Source organism: Nycticebus coucang, chromosome 21 (genome assembly GCF_027406575.1).
Source record: "Nycticebus coucang isolate mNycCou1 chromosome 21, mNycCou1.pri, whole genome shotgun sequence".
NCBI classification, from domain to species: Eukaryota; Metazoa; Chordata; class Mammalia; order Primates; family Lorisidae; genus Nycticebus; species Nycticebus coucang.
The window spans coordinates 64,190,020-64,211,796 of NC_069800.1; the positions used below are offsets into that span (position 1 = coordinate 64,190,020).

At 32.2% G+C, this 21,777-nt stretch overlaps 1 protein-coding gene across 1 annotated transcript in view; it reads right to left on the reverse strand.

Moving 5' to 3' along the window:
* The window catches only part of SYCP2 (synaptonemal complex protein 2), a 65,640-nt gene that overhangs the window by 5,768 nt on the left and 38,095 nt on the right, over positions 1-21,777 (reverse strand). Inside the window, exons 24-35 of the mRNA XM_053574052.1 lie at positions 18,867-18,994; positions 18,100-18,136; positions 12,939-13,009; positions 12,788-12,845; positions 12,281-12,336; positions 11,791-11,848; positions 11,176-11,341; positions 8,713-8,750; positions 8,087-8,257; positions 6,457-6,646; positions 4,542-4,744; positions 393-578 (exon numbers count right to left, since the gene is read on the reverse strand). Of these exons, the coding sequence (XP_053430027.1) occupies positions 393-578; positions 4,542-4,744; positions 6,457-6,646; positions 8,087-8,257; positions 8,713-8,750; positions 11,176-11,341; positions 11,791-11,848; positions 12,281-12,336; positions 12,788-12,845; positions 12,939-13,009; positions 18,100-18,136; positions 18,867-18,994 (1,362 nt within the window). The remainder of the gene's footprint in view (positions 1-392; positions 579-4,541; positions 4,745-6,456; positions 6,647-8,086; positions 8,258-8,712; positions 8,751-11,175; positions 11,342-11,790; positions 11,849-12,280; positions 12,337-12,787; positions 12,846-12,938; positions 13,010-18,099; positions 18,137-18,866; positions 18,995-21,777) is intronic.

The window sequence follows — 21,777 nt, forward strand, 5'->3', positions numbered from 1 at the left end:
CTTATTAGGATTTTCATTTCTTTGAGTCAGGAAGTAGGGATTTGCAGAAAACTAAAAGCCACATCTTTTATAACTTTGTTATACTGTCTGGATACTCAGAGATTTTTTTTTTTTTCTTTTTAGCTGATTAACCTTTACTTAGGTTACTGTCTTGGTTTTTTCAATTAATCTGTATATACCCATCCATCCACTTAGGTGTAGTTCAAACCATAGCCCTTTGCAAGTTGTAAAATTCTATCTTGATCTTATATTTAAAAGATTATTAGAATCCATGTATATTTATTGGTAGACTGATGGAATTTTATATAGCAGCAGGAAGCTCAACTGAATTGCTCTATAGAAGGACCACTTAGTTAAGGAACATTTGAAGTTACAGACAGTATCACACTTACCTCTCTTTTTCTTTGTATGTGATTTTCAGAGATATTTGGAGAGTCAATTTCCAGAAACCGTTTTTCTAAACTATGACTTCTTACATCTGAATAGCTGTTACAATTTTGTGTTTCTTGTGCAAGTACCACAGAATTTATATTTTTTCTCTTCACAGCACTATTACTTTTAGTTGGAGTATGCCTGGGCTATGAGTGAAGAGACATATAGAAACCCAAAAGAAGTTAGAAAATTATTTAAAGTTCAAAACAGTTGAACATAATAAAAAAACATTAAGCCAAAAGCATTTAAATTTTAAGGGAATAATTAATTCAGTGCTAAAACTCAACAGCCATTCATAATTAAAAGGGAGAGAAAGCCCCTACACGACTAGAACATTAAGGTCAAATGCTATCAAAAACTAGATAAGGATGACAGCTACTCAGGCATCTATGCTCGAAGTCAAGGTGACCTTAATATAAAAAAGAACATGAAGAATTTTTGCATTTTCTGTTTCTAGCCATCATGAGTAATAGTTTATGATTGTCCATATAGAAAACCCAACAGGATTTAGGTAGACGATTATGATAGAATTCAGAAAGGTTGCTGGGTGATTTAAGTATTAATATTTTTCTATACACAGTAAAAATTAAAAATCTCAGAAAATGCAATTTTTAAAAAGGTGTTTCGGTGTTTTTTTTTGTTGTTGTTTGTTTCTTTGTTTTTATAAATACAAATATAAAACCAGTAAGACACTTAAGAGTTAATCTAACAAGAAGCATAATTTCTTTTGTTCAGGATTTGACAACAATTTTATAGAAAATAAGACCCCAAAGTAGAGAGAGAAATGCTGTATAGATGAGAAAGATCAAAGAAATGGCAAGTCTTTCTAAGACAAACTAATGCTTAAAATTATATAGATGAGTAAAGGGCCAAAAGAAATTTGAATGATGGAGGGTGTGCAAAATACCATGCAAGTGTAAAACTACATTAATTGAAGCAATGTGGCATTAGCACAGAGATAAATAGTAAAACAGAATAGTGTCTGACAGCCAGACCCACACCCAAGGCTGTGACTGAATTAGGAGTACTCCACTAGTGATGTTGTACTAATCCAATATCCATATGCAAAAAAAAAAAAAGAAGAAAGAAAAAAGAAAAAATACCCACACAAAAACAGAGAGACTGAAAACCAAAAAGTTAAAATTAAAACTAACATTTTTATAAGAAGGGATAATATTTTCAAAACAACCGCTCCGGAAAGGATTTCTTGAATAACCCAAAAAGAATGGCAAATTTTAGTATATTATTACCTTTTGCCACATGGAAGTTGTGGATTTAACTAAACGAAAGGACAAGGTACATACTAGAAAAAGAAATGTTTGCATCATCTACAACCAACAAAGAATAACCAGAATATATTAAGAACTTGTACACATTTATCAGAAAAATCAAACAATTCAATTTAAAAATAAGAAAACAAATAGGCAATTCATAAAATGGCCAATAAACATATGAAAATACTCATCTGAGACAGTCAGGAAGATACAAATTAAAGACACAACTTTACAGTTAATCAGACAGGCAAAAACAAAAACATTAACACCCAGTTAGTTAAAACTGTGAAATGGGCTCTACCACATATCATTGTTGAATGTGTAGGCTGGTACAACAACTACTGTACAAAGCAATTTAAACAATTTATTAAAAGTCAACAACCAGTGGAGAAAAACGTCTCGTGTATGAGTGGCCTGCTGATGAATATGTAGTTATTAAATTAAAATTTCTCTAGCACAGAGCAACATCAAAGAAGGTGGGTGGAAATTACATAGGTTTGGAGATTAGCAAAGTGAGATATTGAAGGCATCAAAAGATACAGGAAAACTAAAAGTGATAGAGCAATACAGTCATCCCTCAGTGTCCACAGAGGTTTGATTCTAGCACCTCCTTTAAATAATAAAATCAGTGGATGCTCAAGAGCCTGATATAAAATGGCAGACTTGCACATAACCTGCGCATATCCTCCTAAATAACCATCTCTAGATTACTGATAATACCTAATACAATATATAATACCTAAATAATACCTACTTTGCAAATAGTTGCTTAAACTGTATTGTTTAGGGAATAATAAGAAAAAAAGTCTGTACATATTCAATATAGGCACACATTTTTTTCAAAAAGTATTGTTCACCCATGATTAGTTGAATCCAAGATAACAGGTACAGATGGCCAATAGTACTGACAAGGAACTAAGGACAACAGGCTAGTGTGAGACTGGGTTTCAAACTATAGTCTACAGAAATTCAAGAGTCTTGCAAAAGTGCCTTGAGGGATATCTGGGAAGGGGAGACTAGAGAGACTGGGTTTAGACCTCCTATTTCTGCTTAAAACAGTGTAGTTCCACTTTTATCTGTCTGATATACAAGTAGACCTTCCCTACCCCAACCTGTAGTTTCACTTTCCCAGGTTTCAATTACCCAGTTGACCACAGCCCATAAATACTAAGTAGAACATTTCAGAAATTAACAATTCGTAGGTTTTAAATAAAATGCCATTCTAAGTAGTGAGATAAAATTTCTCACCATCCCACCCTGTCCCACCTGGGACGTGAACCACCCGTCTGCTCTGCAGAGCTGTACTCCATGCTCCTCACCTGTTAGTCATTTAGTAACTTCTTGGTTATCTGATTCATGTTGAAATATCACAGTGCTTATGTTCAAGGAGCCCTTTATTTTATTTAATAGCAGCCCCAAAGAGCAAGAGTAGTGACACTGTAGTATACTATTGTAGTTGTTCTGTTGTATTATTATTGTTAGTCTCTTACTGTGCCTAATTTATAAATTAAACTTTATCATAGGTATGTATGTATAGGGAAAAGAAGAGCACGTAGATGTTTCAGTACCATTTGTGGTTCCAGGTATCCACTGGGGATCTTAGAATATAACCCTCAACAACAAGGGGGGGCTACTGTTCAGACAGCAAGAGTTCTGTGATAGGAATGATCATTCCAAAGAGGTACTACTATTTTGTCTACACATCAAAACTACACATCAAATTTTCTAGATTTGAATAAGCTTATTCCTACGACAAAAGTACTTTTTTCAGATTTCACCACGATTCAAAATCTATTACCTTTAATAACCTTTCATTACAAAAATTTTAAGTTGACAAGGTAAATGGACAGGAATTTGGCTGAAAATAGTATAATTATTGTTTGTTTTATATTTTTGTAAGGAAGATTAAAACTAACAGGCAAATTATCTGAGTGTAAAAATTAAATATAATATTAAAAATAAATTCTTCATTTTTCCACTTTCATGTATTAAGTTATATGTAGCATTTCTTTGTAATAAAATATAGTAGCTCCCCACCCCTGAAATTGAGGTTAATACAAAACTCTCTATATATTATTCATAAATTTTTGTTCACAAGTTCATAGAGGATTCATTTCTACTGTAGATCTTAGCAACCTCAGCACATTATTTTTTTTATTAAGTAGGTAACTTCCAACATTTAACTTAGAGAAAGCATTATACAGCTTTTCTTTGGCATAGGAAAATTGCCACCATCAGGACTCTTGTACATTGGGCCTCTTATTGGTTAAAATAAGGGTGGCTTGAAACCAAGCATCATGATACCTTGATGGTCTGACAACCTAGGCAGCTGCTATGTGCCTAATGGGCAGGTAGCATCTATTATTATACGGATGGATCTATAATCTACTATTATTGTATGGATATGACGGACAGAAGGATAATTCATGCCTCAATTGGAACAGAGCTGATGATATGAGATTTCCTGTCACCTTTCAACAGCACACAATTTAAAACTGGTGAATTGCTTATTTCTGGAATTTTACACTTAACATTCTCGAACTGTTGTTGATTGCGGGTAACTGAAATCTTGGAAAGCAAAACCACAGATGCAGGGGAGGGCTACTGTACTCCCACGCCACCATATTCTTCCTCCGGTTTGGCTATACATAAGTCTGTTAGGCTCACCGAGGATGCGAATTGTATGTTACTTGTCATTAGGTCCTTCTACTAACCTCTACTCTAGACCAAACCCAAAATCTTAAGTAGGCAGGCAATGCATATTAAATAAGTTAAGATTACAGGGCAATGATTTACCACCTTCAGATATATCTGATAAAGGAAAAAAATACATACCAAAAAGAGTGGTTGTGAAGTTGGTGAACAACTTTCACTTACATGGAGTAAGTTTTTATCATTGTTTTGGAGTGACTTTATTGGATGCCCAGCTCCATTGTTACTGCTTACGGATTCAGATGATGAGATTTTTGGGTAAGGTGATATAGATCTTGTCACACAGTAATCCTGAGAAAAATCCCCTTCTGTTATTTTCTCTACACCTACATTACCCCACAAAACAAACAAAAACAGACGACAGACGTTATCATTGATGTCTGCTTTAGAAATAGCATGATTAATTTAATTTCTAAGAATATAATAATTTATCAACTATTCAAATATTAGCTTTATTTGAAAAGGATAAACTTTCAATAAATTAAGACCAAATTATGTTTAAAATATGGCTTTAAAAAATAATAATGGCTGAAATTAAAATGCATTTGTAGCCATAAGAACTTTCAAAACATTTCAAACAAAAATATCTACAGTATGACCTAAACTAGAAAAGGCTTGGGAAATTATTTGGTCTAAATCCTTCATTAAAAGAAATTCAGGCCAAGTGTGGTGGCTCATACCTGTAATACAAGCACTCTGGGAGGCTAAGGTAGGTGGACTGCCTGAACTCAACTCATAGATTCGAAACCAGCCTGAGCCAGAGTGAGACCTCGCCTCTAAAAGCAGGTGGTGTTCTGGCAGGTACCTGTAGTCCCAGCTACTTGGGAGGCTGAGGCAAGAAAATTGCTTAAGCCCAAGAGTTTGAGGTGGTTATGAGCAATGACATCATGGCACTCTACTGAAGGTGACAAAAGACTCTGCCTCAAAAAAAAAAAAAAGAGAGAGAGAGAGAGAAAATTCATTGCTGAAAAAACTCTTAATATAAATGAACTCTCAGTTTTCAGATCAAATCAGGACATGTACATCTGTCTTCTAAGTATGCACTTATCTAAAGTGAGAGTGGTCTTGAGCTTTATGAAAATAAAAGAACACAACAACTACTTTAGAGGAAGCATATTAACAAATTTAAAACTTGAATTTTAACTGAAATTATTAACATTTAGAAATTCTTTAAAATATCCTTATAAATAACTGAAAATTATATAAAAACTACAAACTTATTCTTAAAGTTTCTATAGCAGAAGGGTATACATATGCCAGAACTCCAAAGGACATAAATTTTTTCTTATCAATTATTTTAGAATAAAAGCAATATCTCAATTTTTTAGAATCATCATAATATTCCCTAGACTTTGTCAATGAAATATGAAGTATGGAAAAATAGAAATCCCCATAATTCTTTTTTTTCCTTTTTTTGAGACAAGAGCCTCACTTTGTTTTTTTTGAGTTTCACTTTGTTGTTGTTGGTAGAGTGCCATAGCATCATAGCTCACAGCCACCTTGGCTTAAGCGATTCTCTTGCCTTAGCCTCCCAAAGTAGCTGGGACTACGGGCGCCCACCACAACACCCAGCTATTTTTTGGTTGTAGTTGTCATTGTTTGGCGGGACTGGGCTGGATTCGAACCCACCAGCTCCAGGGTATGTGGCTGGCACCCTAGCCGCTGAACTACAGGCACCGAGCCAAAATCCCCATAATTCTTATGTTATTAAATAAACTTTGAGCTAAAAGCACATATTAAAATTAAAATTAAGCACTTGTTTGAGATTCCATATTATTTGTAAATACAGATTAAATATTTTCCATATTAAAGTATTTGATGTTTAACTTCCTAACATGAAAAACTTCAGTATCCTACTAACACTGTCCTAAGTTAGCAAAAACCAAGCTGCTAACATTAACTAGTTTAAAAATGAAGTTCCAGCTATCTATAATCTTAAATTCACCCCCTCAGAATTAGTCTTTAAATTGCATTGTCCATAGTTACAGAAAAATGTTGAATATTCAAGTAAAGGAAAAACAAATGCAACGATACTGACATCTCATTACTTCTACAGATGATGGAGTTCCAGATAGAGGAGAGGAGTCACGGCAGTTGTCTTGGGTAGTATCTTTCAATAAAGATGAGTTTTTCCATTCTTTTGGTGGCTCTTTTTGTGTTTTACCCAAGACTTTCCATTTTTTCTTTGGAAGGTTTATCATTTTGGTTTCAGAATGGATATTCTCCTCCTAAATGTAGGGACAAATTTCAAATTATACTCAAATACAAATATTTACACTTGGCCACGTAAAACAATCTAATTATATTCATGTATTTATTGCATACCTTATATTACTATATACAGGCAAAACAAGAACTAGACACGAACAGTGACAGACTTTCTAATATATTAGAAGGTATAAGACACATTCACAGGAAAATATAATACAAAGGCCATAATAAATACCATAAGAGATGGAAATAAAATAACACAGGGTTCAAAGATTATAGCCAGTTTAGGGAAACCAGGAAGAATTCCTAGATTTCATGACACTTAAGATACTCAGAGTTTGTGAAAGAAGGTGGTGAGGGGAAGATATATTGGGAATAAGGCAGACTGTTGACAAGAACCAAGGGAGTTGAGAAACACTGGTCCTATTTGGGAGTCACAAGCTATACTATTTGACCATCACAATACAATTCTAAGTACACTGGGGAAGAATGGAAATAAACTTGGAAAGTATTTTGATGCTTTAATGTCTAACTCTAGGGATATTTCCATCATTTTTATTTTGAAGAGGGATAGGAGGAAAGGTGGTTTGGGAAGACTTATCTGACCATATGTACAGTAAATTAAAGAAAGAAGTGCTAGATAATGTGGAGATAAGTTATGAAGTTCTTTAAGTCTCTAGATTAGAGATAGCAGGGTTACAAATAAGGGGAGATGAAGGTTTAATGAATTAAAGTCAGCATAATGTAGTAGTCAGAAACCTACCTGGAGTGCAAAACTCTCTTTAAGTTCAAATCCTAGCTCTCCTACTTTCTAGCTGTGGGACTGACCTTGGGCAAGTTCTTTTTCTCTGAGTCTCAATTTCCTCATTTGTAAAACAGAATGACAGTAATAGCACTAATTACCTTTAGTACTCAAGAGATTTTAAGTTAAATTTGTAAGGCATTTAAAATAAAACAGCTGGCATATTAGCATGTTGTAAATACTATATTGTGTGTGTGTGTGTGTGTGTGTTTGTTAAAAAGGCTTTCAAGCACTTCCTAGGTGGCTGGGAACATGTCTAAACATAAAGAGACATAACTCGGAGATAGGCAAAAGTGAGGCAGTGTTTGGGAAGAACCTCAGATGCCTAGTGTTTTTGTCTTCATTAAAGAGAAAGACATACAATAGGGCATCGAAGCATAATTTTGGAATGATCAAGTACTTCTCTATTTCAAAGACATTATCTGAAGGTTATAATTTTACTAGAATCAGATGTGTTTTATAATATTAAAGCCTTATTATACAATGTAGCACTATAATACTTAAGGACCAATTTTTAGAGTTATTATGTAAATTTTCACATAGAGGTCAAATTTTAAAAAGAAGTGACAATATAAATATGACAGGTTTACAAAAATAAATATTTAGTATTTTTAGATGCTTTTAGAAAATATTAATCTGAATTTTATCTCTTTACCTTTACTAGAAATTTATTTTTAACTGAATGTGGAAATTCTTGTTCACTCTCTGATTCTGAATTTGAGAGATCTTTGTAATTTTTTTTGGTTTTTGCTGCTCTTCGTGGAAGTTTAGTTCTCCCATCTGGACCTGTCTTGTCGACCTTTTTGGTGATGCTTTTATCAGGTGTCTTTGAAAGAAAAATGCCTGAATATTGTTAGATCAATATTTGACATATGAAAAATACAAGCTATTTGGTATAAAATTAGCTCTGTGACAAGACATACATAAAATATTATATTTGTAGAAATAAAATAATTTCTAATTAATATTTTTTAATGATTGAATTTTATCTTACCATTACAATTATATTCTTTATCAACTTTTTATCCCTACCATTAAATATGAGAGGCCTGATATATATTAAAACGAATGAGCAAAAATACCTAAAACCACAGAATGAAACAGACTTAAAACATATCCAACATGATTAAAAAAATAACAGAAGTGGGGAGAAAGTATGCAAAGGCAGGAACAATTATGGAAAACTGATAATAAGGCTAAAATAATGAAATGATGAATTACTTTTAGGTGACAAGAAAAATAATTTTGAAGGGATGTTTGAACACAAACTTCTTGGTTTACCATTTTAGATGTTGGCTGTCTCTTCTCCAAAGATGATCCTGCAATTCAGAAAAATTAGGTTATATTTTTTAAATAGATAAGAAATGGCATCAAATTTATTAGAACATTTCTGCATATATAAATTAAAAATCATAAAAATGGGAATGCATCTTCTTTTTAATAAAAAGCATTTGTTAGCATTTACTGAACCTCCTTCATGTGGCTTAAAGCCCCTCCTTCAACCTTATCTTCTCTGGTCTTCTGCTGAAGAATCTGACCCCACAGTAAGTTGCTTTGGAAGCTTTCCCTTCTCCAGAATTTTGTAGTAGTCTGACTGCACCACATAGTTAATTTATATGTGTGTGTGTGTGTATATACATATATGTGTGTGTGTGTGTGTATATATCTTGAATGAATCTTTTAATTCATTCAAATATTGATTACCTTTACTGTATAGTGTTTAGTATGATATGAATTGCCAATTTCCCTTCACCTTCTTTATAAAACTTTTTAAACATTTAAGAGGATATGAAACATAAGTTACAAAGTTAACGTCCATGAATCAACCACTCAGTTTAAGAACTAAATGATGAATAATGCTGAATCTGCTATGTTCTCTTATCCTACCCTCCATATCCTCTGCCAAAAGCTACTAATTAGCCTAATTTGCATTTCTCATTCACTTGCTTTAAAAGGGTTTTATTACAAATATGTATCTCTAAACAAATAAGCTTTGTGAAATAATTCACAGCCTATGGAATACTCCATTCTATGACTTGCTTTATTTTCTATATGTCATTATATTGTTAAAACTTATCCACATTATTGACGGTAGCTTTAGTTCCACTTCCCTTTTTTTGCCTTTCGAGCACAATGTCATCTTTCTAAATAATCTCTGAAGCTTAAGAAAGATTATCCAAGCCAAGGAAGCAAAGCTTTTTTGGAAGAAAGGTCCCCTAATCTTGGCAATAAGTCAGTTCACATACATTAACTCAGGGGTCCTCAAACTACGGCCCACCAGCCATGTGAGGCGGTGTGATTGTATTTGTTCCTGTTTTGTTTTGTTACTTCAAACTAAGATATGTGCAGTGTGCATAGGAATTTGTTCGTAGTTTTTTTTTTAAACTATAGTCCGGCCCTCCAACGGTCTGAGGGACAGTGAGCTGGCCTGCTAACTTGTACTCATTCAGCCATCCAAATTGAAATTCACACAGAAGTTTAATTTTACAACTATTTACTAATTACAGTATTCTAACCTCTAAGGTCTCCCTAAAATCTCTACTCTTCTACCTTATGTTATAAATGTCTTTATTTGCACATCTTATCACCACACTATAAGCCACGTGAGGGCACACGAGAATCTTACAGAGTTTCTCCTTGGCTTATATAATAAACTGCTTCAAGGTCCAGATTCCATGACCAGATCCAACCCCACTTTTCACTGATTTCCCATAAATATGATCTGTGTTCTTTCCAATACAGCATTCCCCGAATACAGAAGGCTATTTCATAACTTCTGTCCCTTTCTTAACTATGAAAACTCTGCTTTTCTTCTGCATGCATTTTGTTGACCTCTCACCTGTTTTGATAATTCAGCCTCATTTCTAAACAATGCCAAAATTGACTTTTACCTTTTTTTACTTACAACACACACACACATACATTACTTTACTGTTATTTTTATCCTAAGATAAAATCAAAGCTGATTCTCTTTAAATAAATTTAATTGAAAAGTAGAGCATTATCTTAAGTCCTCCTTGAAAATGGAATATATTAAATCTTTGTGTTTTAGCCAACATTCAAACTGATGTTCAGCTATGAAAATGATTATTTCTAGACAAAACTTATACTTCAAACTCTTAACTATTTCAGGTGATTCACTATCACAAAGAAAAAGCAGAAGCTACATTCTGAAAAAATACTGTGTGTAAGAGGCAAAAAAAAAAAAATCTACAAGAAAAATGTTTTTCTTTTGATATATTTTTATTGTATCTATATAAATTCAAAAGAAGTATATCTATTGAGTGCAGGAGGACGATATGTTGAGAAGTAAAAATACATTTACTAATAAATGTAAATAAATGTAAATCAACATAGGTTAGTGTTAAGGTCTAAGCTTTGGTTTTGTTTAAGGGAGTTGGGAGTTCAGTATTTTGTACGTTATCCACAATAACTATCTAAATAATTGAATAATAGTGGGAAATGCAGAGACACCTGGAGAGGGTATGTCATGAGCCAAGGATTATGATCAATCATATTTTGTGTCCCTCAGGTTCTGTTACAAAAAGAAAAGTAATTTAAATGTAACCATCCTACCCAAATAATAAAATAAACATTATAACCACTGTAATGTTTTCTCCTATCCATAAAGGTATGTAGTTTTAAAGACTACGAACAAAAAATATGCTTACCAAACAATAAAGCATTTTATATAATTGAAATGTTAAAATAATTTGCAACATTTCTCTTTATGTAATTTCTTACTTAATTTCCCACTTGTATGTTTCTTCATACTTTTATTTCTGCTGTAGTCTATTAGCTGTGGTTTTGATTTCGGTTCTCTTAGCCAGCTAATATCAGTTTTGTTGTCATCATATCTGTATTCCGTTTCATTGTCACTAAAAAGATTTTTCTTATAATCTGTTATGATCTATAAAAAAAAAAGATCTTTGAAATAGATGAAGAAGCATGTCTCATTTTATGTCACGCAAATTAAGCCCCCCCAAACAAACTCCTCATTTTTTAATATACTAATCTAATGATATTGAGAACCTATCCAAGAAAGTCATGCAGAAATCCAGATCAGACAATGAGATTTCTTTTTTGGTGTTGGTTTATTAATTAAAATTTAAATCAAAACAGCTTACTTCCAAAGAGATATAATACTGTCATAGAAAATATCAAAATTGTCCTAGCTTCTATTTTTAGGTGATTACAAATAGCTCAAAGATCATAAGAAAATTCATAATAGGATTATCGATAATCTCAGGAATAAAAAATCAAAATATTATTGTTTTCCAGTTCTTTGAATAATATTTGACATTAAAAATTTATTAAAAGAAATACTATTTTTAACAGACATAGGATATTATCACTTACTCTTTTATCTTTTGTTTTGAGAGAAGGTTCAAGTTCATCATGATTCCTTAAGCCTACCCTAAAACAAAAATGTGTATTAATTTTAAAATACCCTTCATATTTGTTTGCCTAAGGTAGCATGCATGGACAATTAGACCTGAGTTTTTAACCTGAACTATTTCACTAATTAGCTAAGTATCCTGGCCAAGCTACTTATCCTCTCCTGACTTTAGTTATAAAATAATGAGGTAGGATTAAGGAACTTCTATATTATTTCAAGCTTTATGATCTAAGATACACAACTAATATTCAAAGTGCAGATAACCTGCATATTAATTTTAAAAGTAAATTCTGACATATAATGAGAGTAATCTTGACAGTAACATTTTTATTCACTCTTCTAATATGTTAAAAACTCTCAGAAAGACTATGAAGAGATATTTAATAAGAAACAAAGATGGAGATAAGCGTATTTTAATCTGACCTATCTAATTGTAATGAAAACACCTACAATTTTATTGAATTATCCACACAGGCTTCTCTAGTTGTGGCTTCAAATTCTTGAATCTGTATTGTGAATAAACATTTTTTAAAAAGAATTCTTAGTATCAAAATAAGATAAACAAAAAAGAAACATAAAATCTAGTTTCTGTCACATAATGTAATAAGATGATTTAAAACATTAAAATTAAGTTTACATTAATATTTTTAAAAGAAAGCTAATATAATCAATTATACTAAAAAAGAATATTTGTTTTAACTTTGTTACATAAATAAGAAAAACGATTTTCTTAATAGAGCAGTTAAGTCCTTCTACCTCCAATTACTTGTTTATTGCTACCTTAACTCCTGAAGATTTGAAAACTTTTAATAACCCAATAAATTATTATATATTTAAAAAATTTTAAAGTACATAAGAGGACACACATCATAAAACATGCACTCTCATAACTGTATAGTAAATATAAAATACCTAGTAACTAAATATAAAATAGAAACCCAATGATTTCTAGCTTACTCCAAGTCTTATAATAGGTTCTTCAGCTCCACTCAAATTAAAATTGTAAACATCATTCCTGTGGAAATTAACAGAAATATTAACTCCATTGTACAATAAATACATTTAGTCTATTCAAATATGAGGAAAAGATTTATGAAAAATTACTTACGATGGGCATTCAGAAGTAACATTAACGAAAGTAGTCTTCAGTTTTCTATAACTTTTCTTCTGAACCTTTTCCTAAATATAAAACAAGTTTACATAAACCATTAAAACTTGTATATTGCTATGTGTGGCAAACATGTAAAAATAAGTTTTCATATATTTTCTAGCTGTGCTTCTACTAATACAAATCAGGAATTTGTAACATTTTCTGTAATGTAAAGATATCTGCACTCTCATATTCACTATAGCATTATTCACAATAACCAATATGTGAAAACAGCCTAAGTATTTGTCAACAGATGAATGGACAGGAAATTGTGCTATATACTCATATACACTATATTATTCAGCCTTAAAAATAGGAAATCCTGCCATTTTCCATGACATGGATGAATCTTCAGATGATTATGCTAAGTGAAATATAGCCAGATGTAGAAAGAAAAATACTGCATGATCTCACAGGTGGAATAAAAAATTTCATAGAAATAGAGAATAAAACAGTGGTTATCACAGCAAGGGAGTGAGGAGGAAATGAAGAGATGTAGGTCAGAAGACATAAAGTTGAATGATATAACATTTTTAACTCTAGAGATCTAATCCGGAACATGAGAACTAAAATCAGTATTGCATTTTGGGGTATTTGCTAAGGGCATAGATTTTAGGTGTTCTTGGCACAAGTACACAAAAAGGGCAACTATGAAATGATAGATAAGTGTAAGATTATTAATTTGCTAGACTACAATAATCATCTCACTCTGTTACTTCATATAACAAAAATACTGAACATCTATACTTTTAAAAATATTGAAAACAAATATTGACTACAAACTTAATAAAGTATTACAAATCTAATAAAATATATAATCTTTAACCTTTTTACTGACATTGTTGTACATAAATAAATGGCCTCCTCCATAATATTCCACAGCATAAATTTTAGTAGTGTAGAATCACAAAACAAGGATACTTCTACTTTGTTTCAATTCAGACTTTTATTTCCCTTAAACTTTTACAGAAAAACGTTGAGAGAGGCTGTTATTTAAAATCTCTGAAGGCCGGGTGCGATGGCTCACAGCTGTAACACTAGCACTCTAGGAGGCCCAGGCAGGTGGATTGCCTGAGCTCACAGGTTCTAGACCAGCCTGAGTCAGAGAGTGACCTTGTCTCTAAAAATAGTTGGGCACTGTGGCAGGCACCTGTAGTCCCAGTTACTTGGGAGGCTAAGGCAAGAGACTCGCTTGAGCCCAAGAGTTTGAAGTTGCTGTGAGCTATGATGCCATGGCACTCTACCAAGCATGACGAAGTGAGACTCTGTCTTGAGTAAATAAATAGATAGATAAAAAAAAAAAAAAAATCTTATCTGAAAGGGTCAAAAAGGTATCAATTAACTGGTATTGTGTAAGATTATTCATACAGCCTATAGCTCAAAATATATTCAACCCAGGTCATGAAGAAGTTAAATGGAATTTTATAAATTAATAATTATGTTTTATTAAAGAAAAACACCAATAATATCACTAAATAATTGATTATTGACCAGAAATTAGAAGACTAATTTAATATTAAAGTTGGAAACATTAAAACCTAAAATATTCACTGTAATTTCTGTGACATCTTCAATTTGATTATTTCTTTTGGCTATTTTATAGAGAACTGTGTGCATTATTACAAAAAGTTTATCTCTCATCTTACCCTCTGAATCACTTATCTGACTTGTTTTCAATATGATTTTTACCACCGTTTAGATATGTTCATCATATTCTGTGTTTCAGTGGGTGCTACGTGCTGCAGAATATATAAAAATGAGCAAAGGCACTCTACTGAGGGCCACAAAATGAGACTATGTCTCAAAATAAATAAATAAATAAAATTTAAAAAATGAGCACAAGAAGATATGCAAAAGTAAGCAAAGAAGTTAGACGAGATGCGAAGATAATTTGAAATAGTTGCATTCTAGTAACAGATAGGAGAAAAAAGAAACCTGCAATAATGAATATTTTTTTAAAAGGTACCGACAAACTACTGTGCAGATACAGAATTCTTGCTAGTTCAGTTTTTGAGGTAGGTCACTTTGGAAAGTTTTCATTAATAAAGTATGATTTGCAAGAAGTATTTCGAAAATCAGAAAAGGTGGGAGAAGATGCTGACTCAGCTTAAAGTTCTTCACAAAACAGAAATAAAATAACCCTTAGAAAGGCAGTTTAGAGAACCTCAAGTTATCATGTTTCAGTTAAACAAGACATTAGAAAACTAATGTTTAAATAAGATAATCTTTTAAGGGGACTACTGAGTCAGCCTGTGTCTCTACACTTAATTCAGTAAGCAAGAGGGAATGAAGAAGGTTTCTCAACAAGTGAATGACATGATTGAAGCCATTTGCTTTAGAAAGAAAATAAAAAGCTGGTATTGATTGACTGTAATGAATGAACTAGGGGAAGTACTAAAGCAGCGGTTCTCAACCTGTGGGTTGTGACCCACAGGAACTGAAAGAGCCACGGCATTAGGAAGTTTGAGAACCACTGTACTAGAGGCAAAGAGAATTATGTAAAGGCTATTGTTATAATCCAGGGATTAGAAATTAGAATTGAAACTAGGCTAATAGAAGTTGGCATAGATAGGAGAGAGAAAGTTCAAGGGGGATTTCTAAGAGGGTGAGCCTTAAAACATAAAATACTAAATGGACACAGAAAGTAACTGTGAAAAAAATCAAAGAAAAACTGATATTTTGAGCATGGATGAATAGCAATTTTTTTTTTTAATTGTTAAATCATAGCTGTGTACATTAGTGCAATCAAGGGGTACAATGTGCTGGTTTCATATACAATCTGAAATATTCTCATCAAACTGCTCAACGCAGCCTTCATGGCATTTTCTTAGTTATTGTATGTAGACATTTATATTCTGCCTTCAGTAAGTTTCGCCTGTACCCATTCTAAGATGCACCGTAGGTGTGGCCCCACCCATTACCCTCCCTCCACCATAACCTCCCCGCTTCCTTCCCCTTCCTTGGCCCTTTCCCCATAGTCTTGTGCTATAGTTGGGTTATAGCCTTCATGTGAAAGCTATAATTTAGATTCATAGTAGGGCTGAGTACATTGAATACTTTTTCTTCCATTCCCGAGATACTTTGCTAAGAAGAATACGTTCCAGCTCTGTCCATGTAAACATGAAAGAGGTAAAGCCTCCAACTTTCTTTAAGGCTGCATAATATTCCATGGTATACATGTACTACAGTTTGCTAGTCCATTTGTGGGTCGATGGGCACTTGGGCTTCTTCCATGACTTAGCAATTATGAATTGGGCTGCAATAAACATTCTGGTACAGATGTCTTTGTTACATTGTGATTTCTGGTCTTCTGGGTATAAACCTAGTAAAGGAATTATAGGATTGAATGGCAGATCTATTTTTAGGTCTCTAAGTATTCTCCAAACATCCTTCCAGAAGGAACGTATTAGTGTGCATTCCCACCAGCAGTGTAGAAGTACGCCCTTTCCTCCACATCCACGCCAACATCTCTGGTTTTGGGATTTTGTTGTGTGGGCTACTCTTACTGGGGTTAGGTGATATCTCAAAGTAGTTTTGATTTGTATTTCTCTGATGATTAAGGATGATGAGCTTTTTTTCATGTGTTTTTAGATTGTGCGTCTGTCTTCTTTAGAGAAGTTTCTCTTCAAGTCCCTTGCCCACCCTGAGATGGGATCACGTGTTCTTTTCTTGCTAATACGTTTGAGTTCTCTGTGGATTTTGGTTATTAGACCTTTATCGGAGGTATAAGCTGCAAATATTTTCTCCCATTCTGAGGGCTGTCTGCTTGCTTTACTATGTTTTTGGCTGTTCAGAAGCTTTTTAGTTTGATCGGGTCCCAGTAGTGTATTTTTGATACTGCTTCAATTGCCTGGGGAGTCCTCCTCATAAAATATTCACCCAGGCCAATTCCTTCAAGAGTTTTCCCTGCATTTTCTTCAAGTATTTTTATAGTTTCATGTCTTAAGTTTAAATCTTTTATCCAGGGAGAGTCTATCTTAGTTAATGGTGAAAGGTGTGGGTCCAATTTCAATCTTCTACAGGTTGCCAGCCAGTTCACCCAGCACCATTTGTTAAATATGGAATCTTTTCTCCCCTGAATGTTTTTAATTGGCTTGTCAAAGATCAAATAATGGTAAGTAGCTGGATTCATCTCTTGGTTCTCTATTCTGTTCCAGACATCTACTTCTCTGTTTTTATGCCAATACCATGCTGTTTTGATCACTATTTATTTATAGTACAGTCTCAGGTCTGGTAGTATGATTCCTCCTGCTTTGTTTTTATTGCTGAGTAATGTTTTGGCTATTCGAGGTTTTTTCTGATTCCATATAAAAAAGGTGACTAAGGGTATCCACATAGGGTCAGAAGAGATCAAACTTTCACTCTTTGCAGATGATATGATCGTATACCTGGAAAACACTAGGGATTCTACTACAAAACTTTTAGAAGGGAATACAGCAATGTCTCAGGCTACAAAATCAACACCCATAAATCTGTAGCCTTTATATATACCAATAATAACCAAGCCAAAAAAACAGTCAAGGACTCTATTCCTTTCACAGTCGTGCCAAAGAAGATGAAATATTTGGGAGTATACCTAACAAAGGATGTGAAAGATCTCTACAAAGAGAACCGTGAAACTTTAAGAAAAGAAATAGTTGAAGATGTTAACAAATGGAAAAACATATCATGCTCGTGGCTAGGAAGAATCAACATTGTTAAAATGTCTATACTACCCAAAGCAATATATAATTTTAATGCAATCCCTATTAAAGCTCCAGTGTCATATTTTAAAGATCTTGAAAAAATAGCAAATGTTTTTAACAAAATTGGGACTGATTGGAATCTAATTATCAGGAGAGATGGGATCAGCTAGAACAAAAGCATGGTAATAAGGATATACCGAATCATGTACCAAAATGTAAAATTATTATGTTCATATGCATAAAAGAATGATTTTTGTTGAAGAACGGAAGGTTAGAGAGCTATATGGAATCCTTGCCCCTAGCAATAATAATCCACTTAGCAATATACTGAAAACATTAACTCTAGTTCCACTTTACTACGATGCTATTTTAGTGTTTATAGACAAATAATCAAGTTTGACTAAGTTTGGTGATGTTAAATAAATAATACCTACTGTACTGAGTTGTACATCTGGTTTGTTTGAAAAGCCACTGTAAAAAAGAAATTGAGTATCAATAGAGTATTTTTCATAAAAGCCATTTATATAAAAGCAAAACACATTTAGGTCACTACATCTATATTTAATATGCTTTAAATAACAAAAAGAAGACAGCACTAGCAGTCCAATATTTTTGCAAATTCACTCATAGTAAATAGTGCCTGTAATAGTTAATTCTAAGCTGGATCATTAATGCAGCAGGAAGTGCCAGTTTAAAATACATGGCTCTCCAATAAGATATAATATAATATATAATTTAAGATATAACATCTTAAATTGACAATCTAACTATAAGTGAATATTTTCTAATAAAAATTAACCTTCAGAAAGATTATGAAGAATATATTATTTTCTACAAAAATAACTAATTTCATATTTCATTAAGCAATGTATTTAAATATATTTAGTTTTACTCATTACTAGATTCAATAAATACTACTCTAAAATGTCTACATCCTCAAGATTTATTTCTGAAATGGTACTTGTGTCAATACATATATTTTGATACTATGTAAAATATAATTTACACACTAGAATGAAAAATTTTAAATTAGTTTTCCTTGTATAAACAGCCATTATTTATAAAAAATAATAAGTAACCATATGATTTCTACTGAACAGTTACATTATTTGAACTTATGTTTAAAACTAACCTTTTTTAGGATGTGTAATTTAATTTCATCTGTCAGAAAAATATTCATGTATAAAATTTAAGAACATACCTGTGAATAAAAGACTCCTTGAGTTTTCTAGTAGACTTTATGTCATCTTTTGGGTTGTATCTCTTATTAATTTTGCTTATCAAGGTTTCTGTTGCATCAGTAAATCCTTTCCCTTTTGACTGTTCTCTCTGAAACAATTTATAAGTTACTTTAAAACTCTACCAGTTAACCTTCAAAGGAAAATAAAGGCTGAAAAAGAATTTAAGAAAAATATCATTCTATTTATACCTACAAAGAAAAACTAAAGGGTCAGAAATCATTTAATAAGTTAGATTTTGTTAAGCATTAAAACAACTCAGGACAATTCTTTTAACTTACAGAACTCTGCAGAATGTTCTGTAAAAATTTGTTTTAAAGTTTCTACCCATGAGAATAAAAAAGATTAAGAAAAAAATAAGCCAGTTTGAAAAACTGATATGCTTTTAGCCAGGTTAATTAAGGAGAGAAGTAGAGAGAAAGAAAGAAGAAAGACAGAAAGTAAAACTTTCTAAGAAAGATAAAAAAAAAAAAGAAGAGACAGAAATTGCTAATTTCAGAAATGAAAGAGGGGAGATCACTATTGATCACATGAAAATTAAAATGATGATAAAGAAATATTATTAACTCCATGCCTCTAAATTTGATAACCAAGATGAAATGGACCAATTCCTTAAAAAACACAATCCACCAAATCTTTTCCAAGGGGAAATACATTACCTGAATATGCCTACACCTATTAAAAACTGAATCAATATATATACCCTTCCAAAACATCAGGCCCAGATGGGTTCACTGGTAAATGCTATCAAAAATTTAAGGAAGAAATTGTATCAATTCTCCTCAATCTTCTAGAAAACAGAAGTGGAGAAAATGCTTCCTAATTCATTCTATAAAGCCAATATCACCTTAATACCAAAATCAAAGATATTACAAAAAAGAAAATCTACAGATCAATATCTCTCAACAATATCTCTCATAGATGTAAAAATTCTCAACAGAACATTAGCAACTCAATCAAATATAACAATGTACAAAAACAGTTATGCACTATGACCAAGTCAAACTTATTCTAGGTATGCAAGGCTGATTCAACATCTGAAAATCAATTAAGGTACTCCATTATATCAATAGGATAAAGAAGAAAAATCATATTAATAAATGCACAGAAAGAAATCTGACAAAATCGAACACTCATTCATGATAATAACTCTCAGGAAAGCTTCCTAAACTTGATAAAGAACATCTAGAAAAACAATGACAGCTAACATCATACTTAATGGTGACCAAAAAAGACATTTTTCTGCTAAAATCAGAAACAAAGCAAGATTATCTCCTCTTATCATTCCTTTTCAACACTGTATTAAAAGTCCTTGCTAACACAGTAAAAATAAAAGGAAATATCAGGCATACAGATTGAGAAGGAAGAAATAAAACTGACTTTGTTTCCAAACAACCCCATTGTCTATACAGAAAATCCCCAAAACTTAACAAAAATAAATATAGCTGCTACTAAAAAGAAATTATTCCAAAGTTGAAATATACAAAGTTAACATGCAAAAATGTAAATTACTTTCGTATAAACCAGCGACAAGCAAATAAAATTGGAAATTAAAAACATAATATGATTTATACTAGCAGCCCCCCAAAATGAAATATGTAGGTATGGTATAAATCTTACAAAACGTGTGCATGAGCAAAAACTACGATTTCTGATTAAAGAAATTAAACAAGATCTAAATAAATAAATATTCCACATATATGGATAGGAAGCCCAATATTGTCAAAGTATCAGTTCTTCCCAGGGTAATCTACAGCGTGTCCTAGAGTTCATCTATAAAGTCACTATACACAAGGATTAATGGGAAATTGTAGATAAATGTACCTTTATTTACAAAATAGTCATACAAAACTTTACAAAACACATGGCCAACACATAGAAATATTTTACAAATATTTTATAAAATTTTGTAATGAATATTTTATAAATAAAGGTACATTTAGCTACAATTTCCCATCTTCCCTACATATGGCAACTTTATGGGCAATCCTTGGAAGCCCTGTTATGGCGTATGTTATTCATTTCTAATCAAAAGAATATGTAGGTAGACAGTATTTTAGGGTAGTGAAATTATTCTGTATGATGCTATAATAATATATATGTCATTTCACTACATATTTGTCAAAACATGAACATTTGTCAAAAAAAGAATGAACAATGTAAACTATGGACTTTAGTTAATAATTATAATACAGCATATCAATAATAGCTCATCAATTCTAACAACTATACCACACTAATGCAAGTTTTTAATAATAGGGTAATGAGGCATATGAAAACTCTCTGCACTTCACATTTTTTTTTGTAAACTTGAAACTGCTCTAACAAAAAGTCTCCTAATTTTTTAAAAACAAGACTATGAAATTAAGAATTAATCTCATCATAATTTTAGATATTTTAATTAAAAAAACTCCAAAAATACTCCTAAACACATGAGGCCTTATGATTTTATATTTACTTTTTTTCTGGGTATTAGGCATATAAGTTTTTAAAATTGCATTAAAATATACACAGCATAAAATTTATTATTTTAACTATTTTTAAGTCCATTATGTTGTTACACATAATAGGTATATATTAATTACTGTCCTTTCTTGACCTTATCAAAGTGACAGAATTTACCTGGCATAATAAAAATGTAGAAAAAAGGTACATCCTCTAAAATAGTGTGTCATTTCAGAACTTCCTGTACAATTGGAGCCAACTTGAAAAATCTACACCATTGAACTACAGTGGTTCTATTTCTCTGGGCTGATCCCGTAAGTAGAAAAACAGTATCAGACAGATGACTACCTTAGCGGAGAATGATGCCTGGAATTGTTAGGAAACATAAGGACATAGGGAGTGACCCTATGAAGAACTGAAGAGAACTTC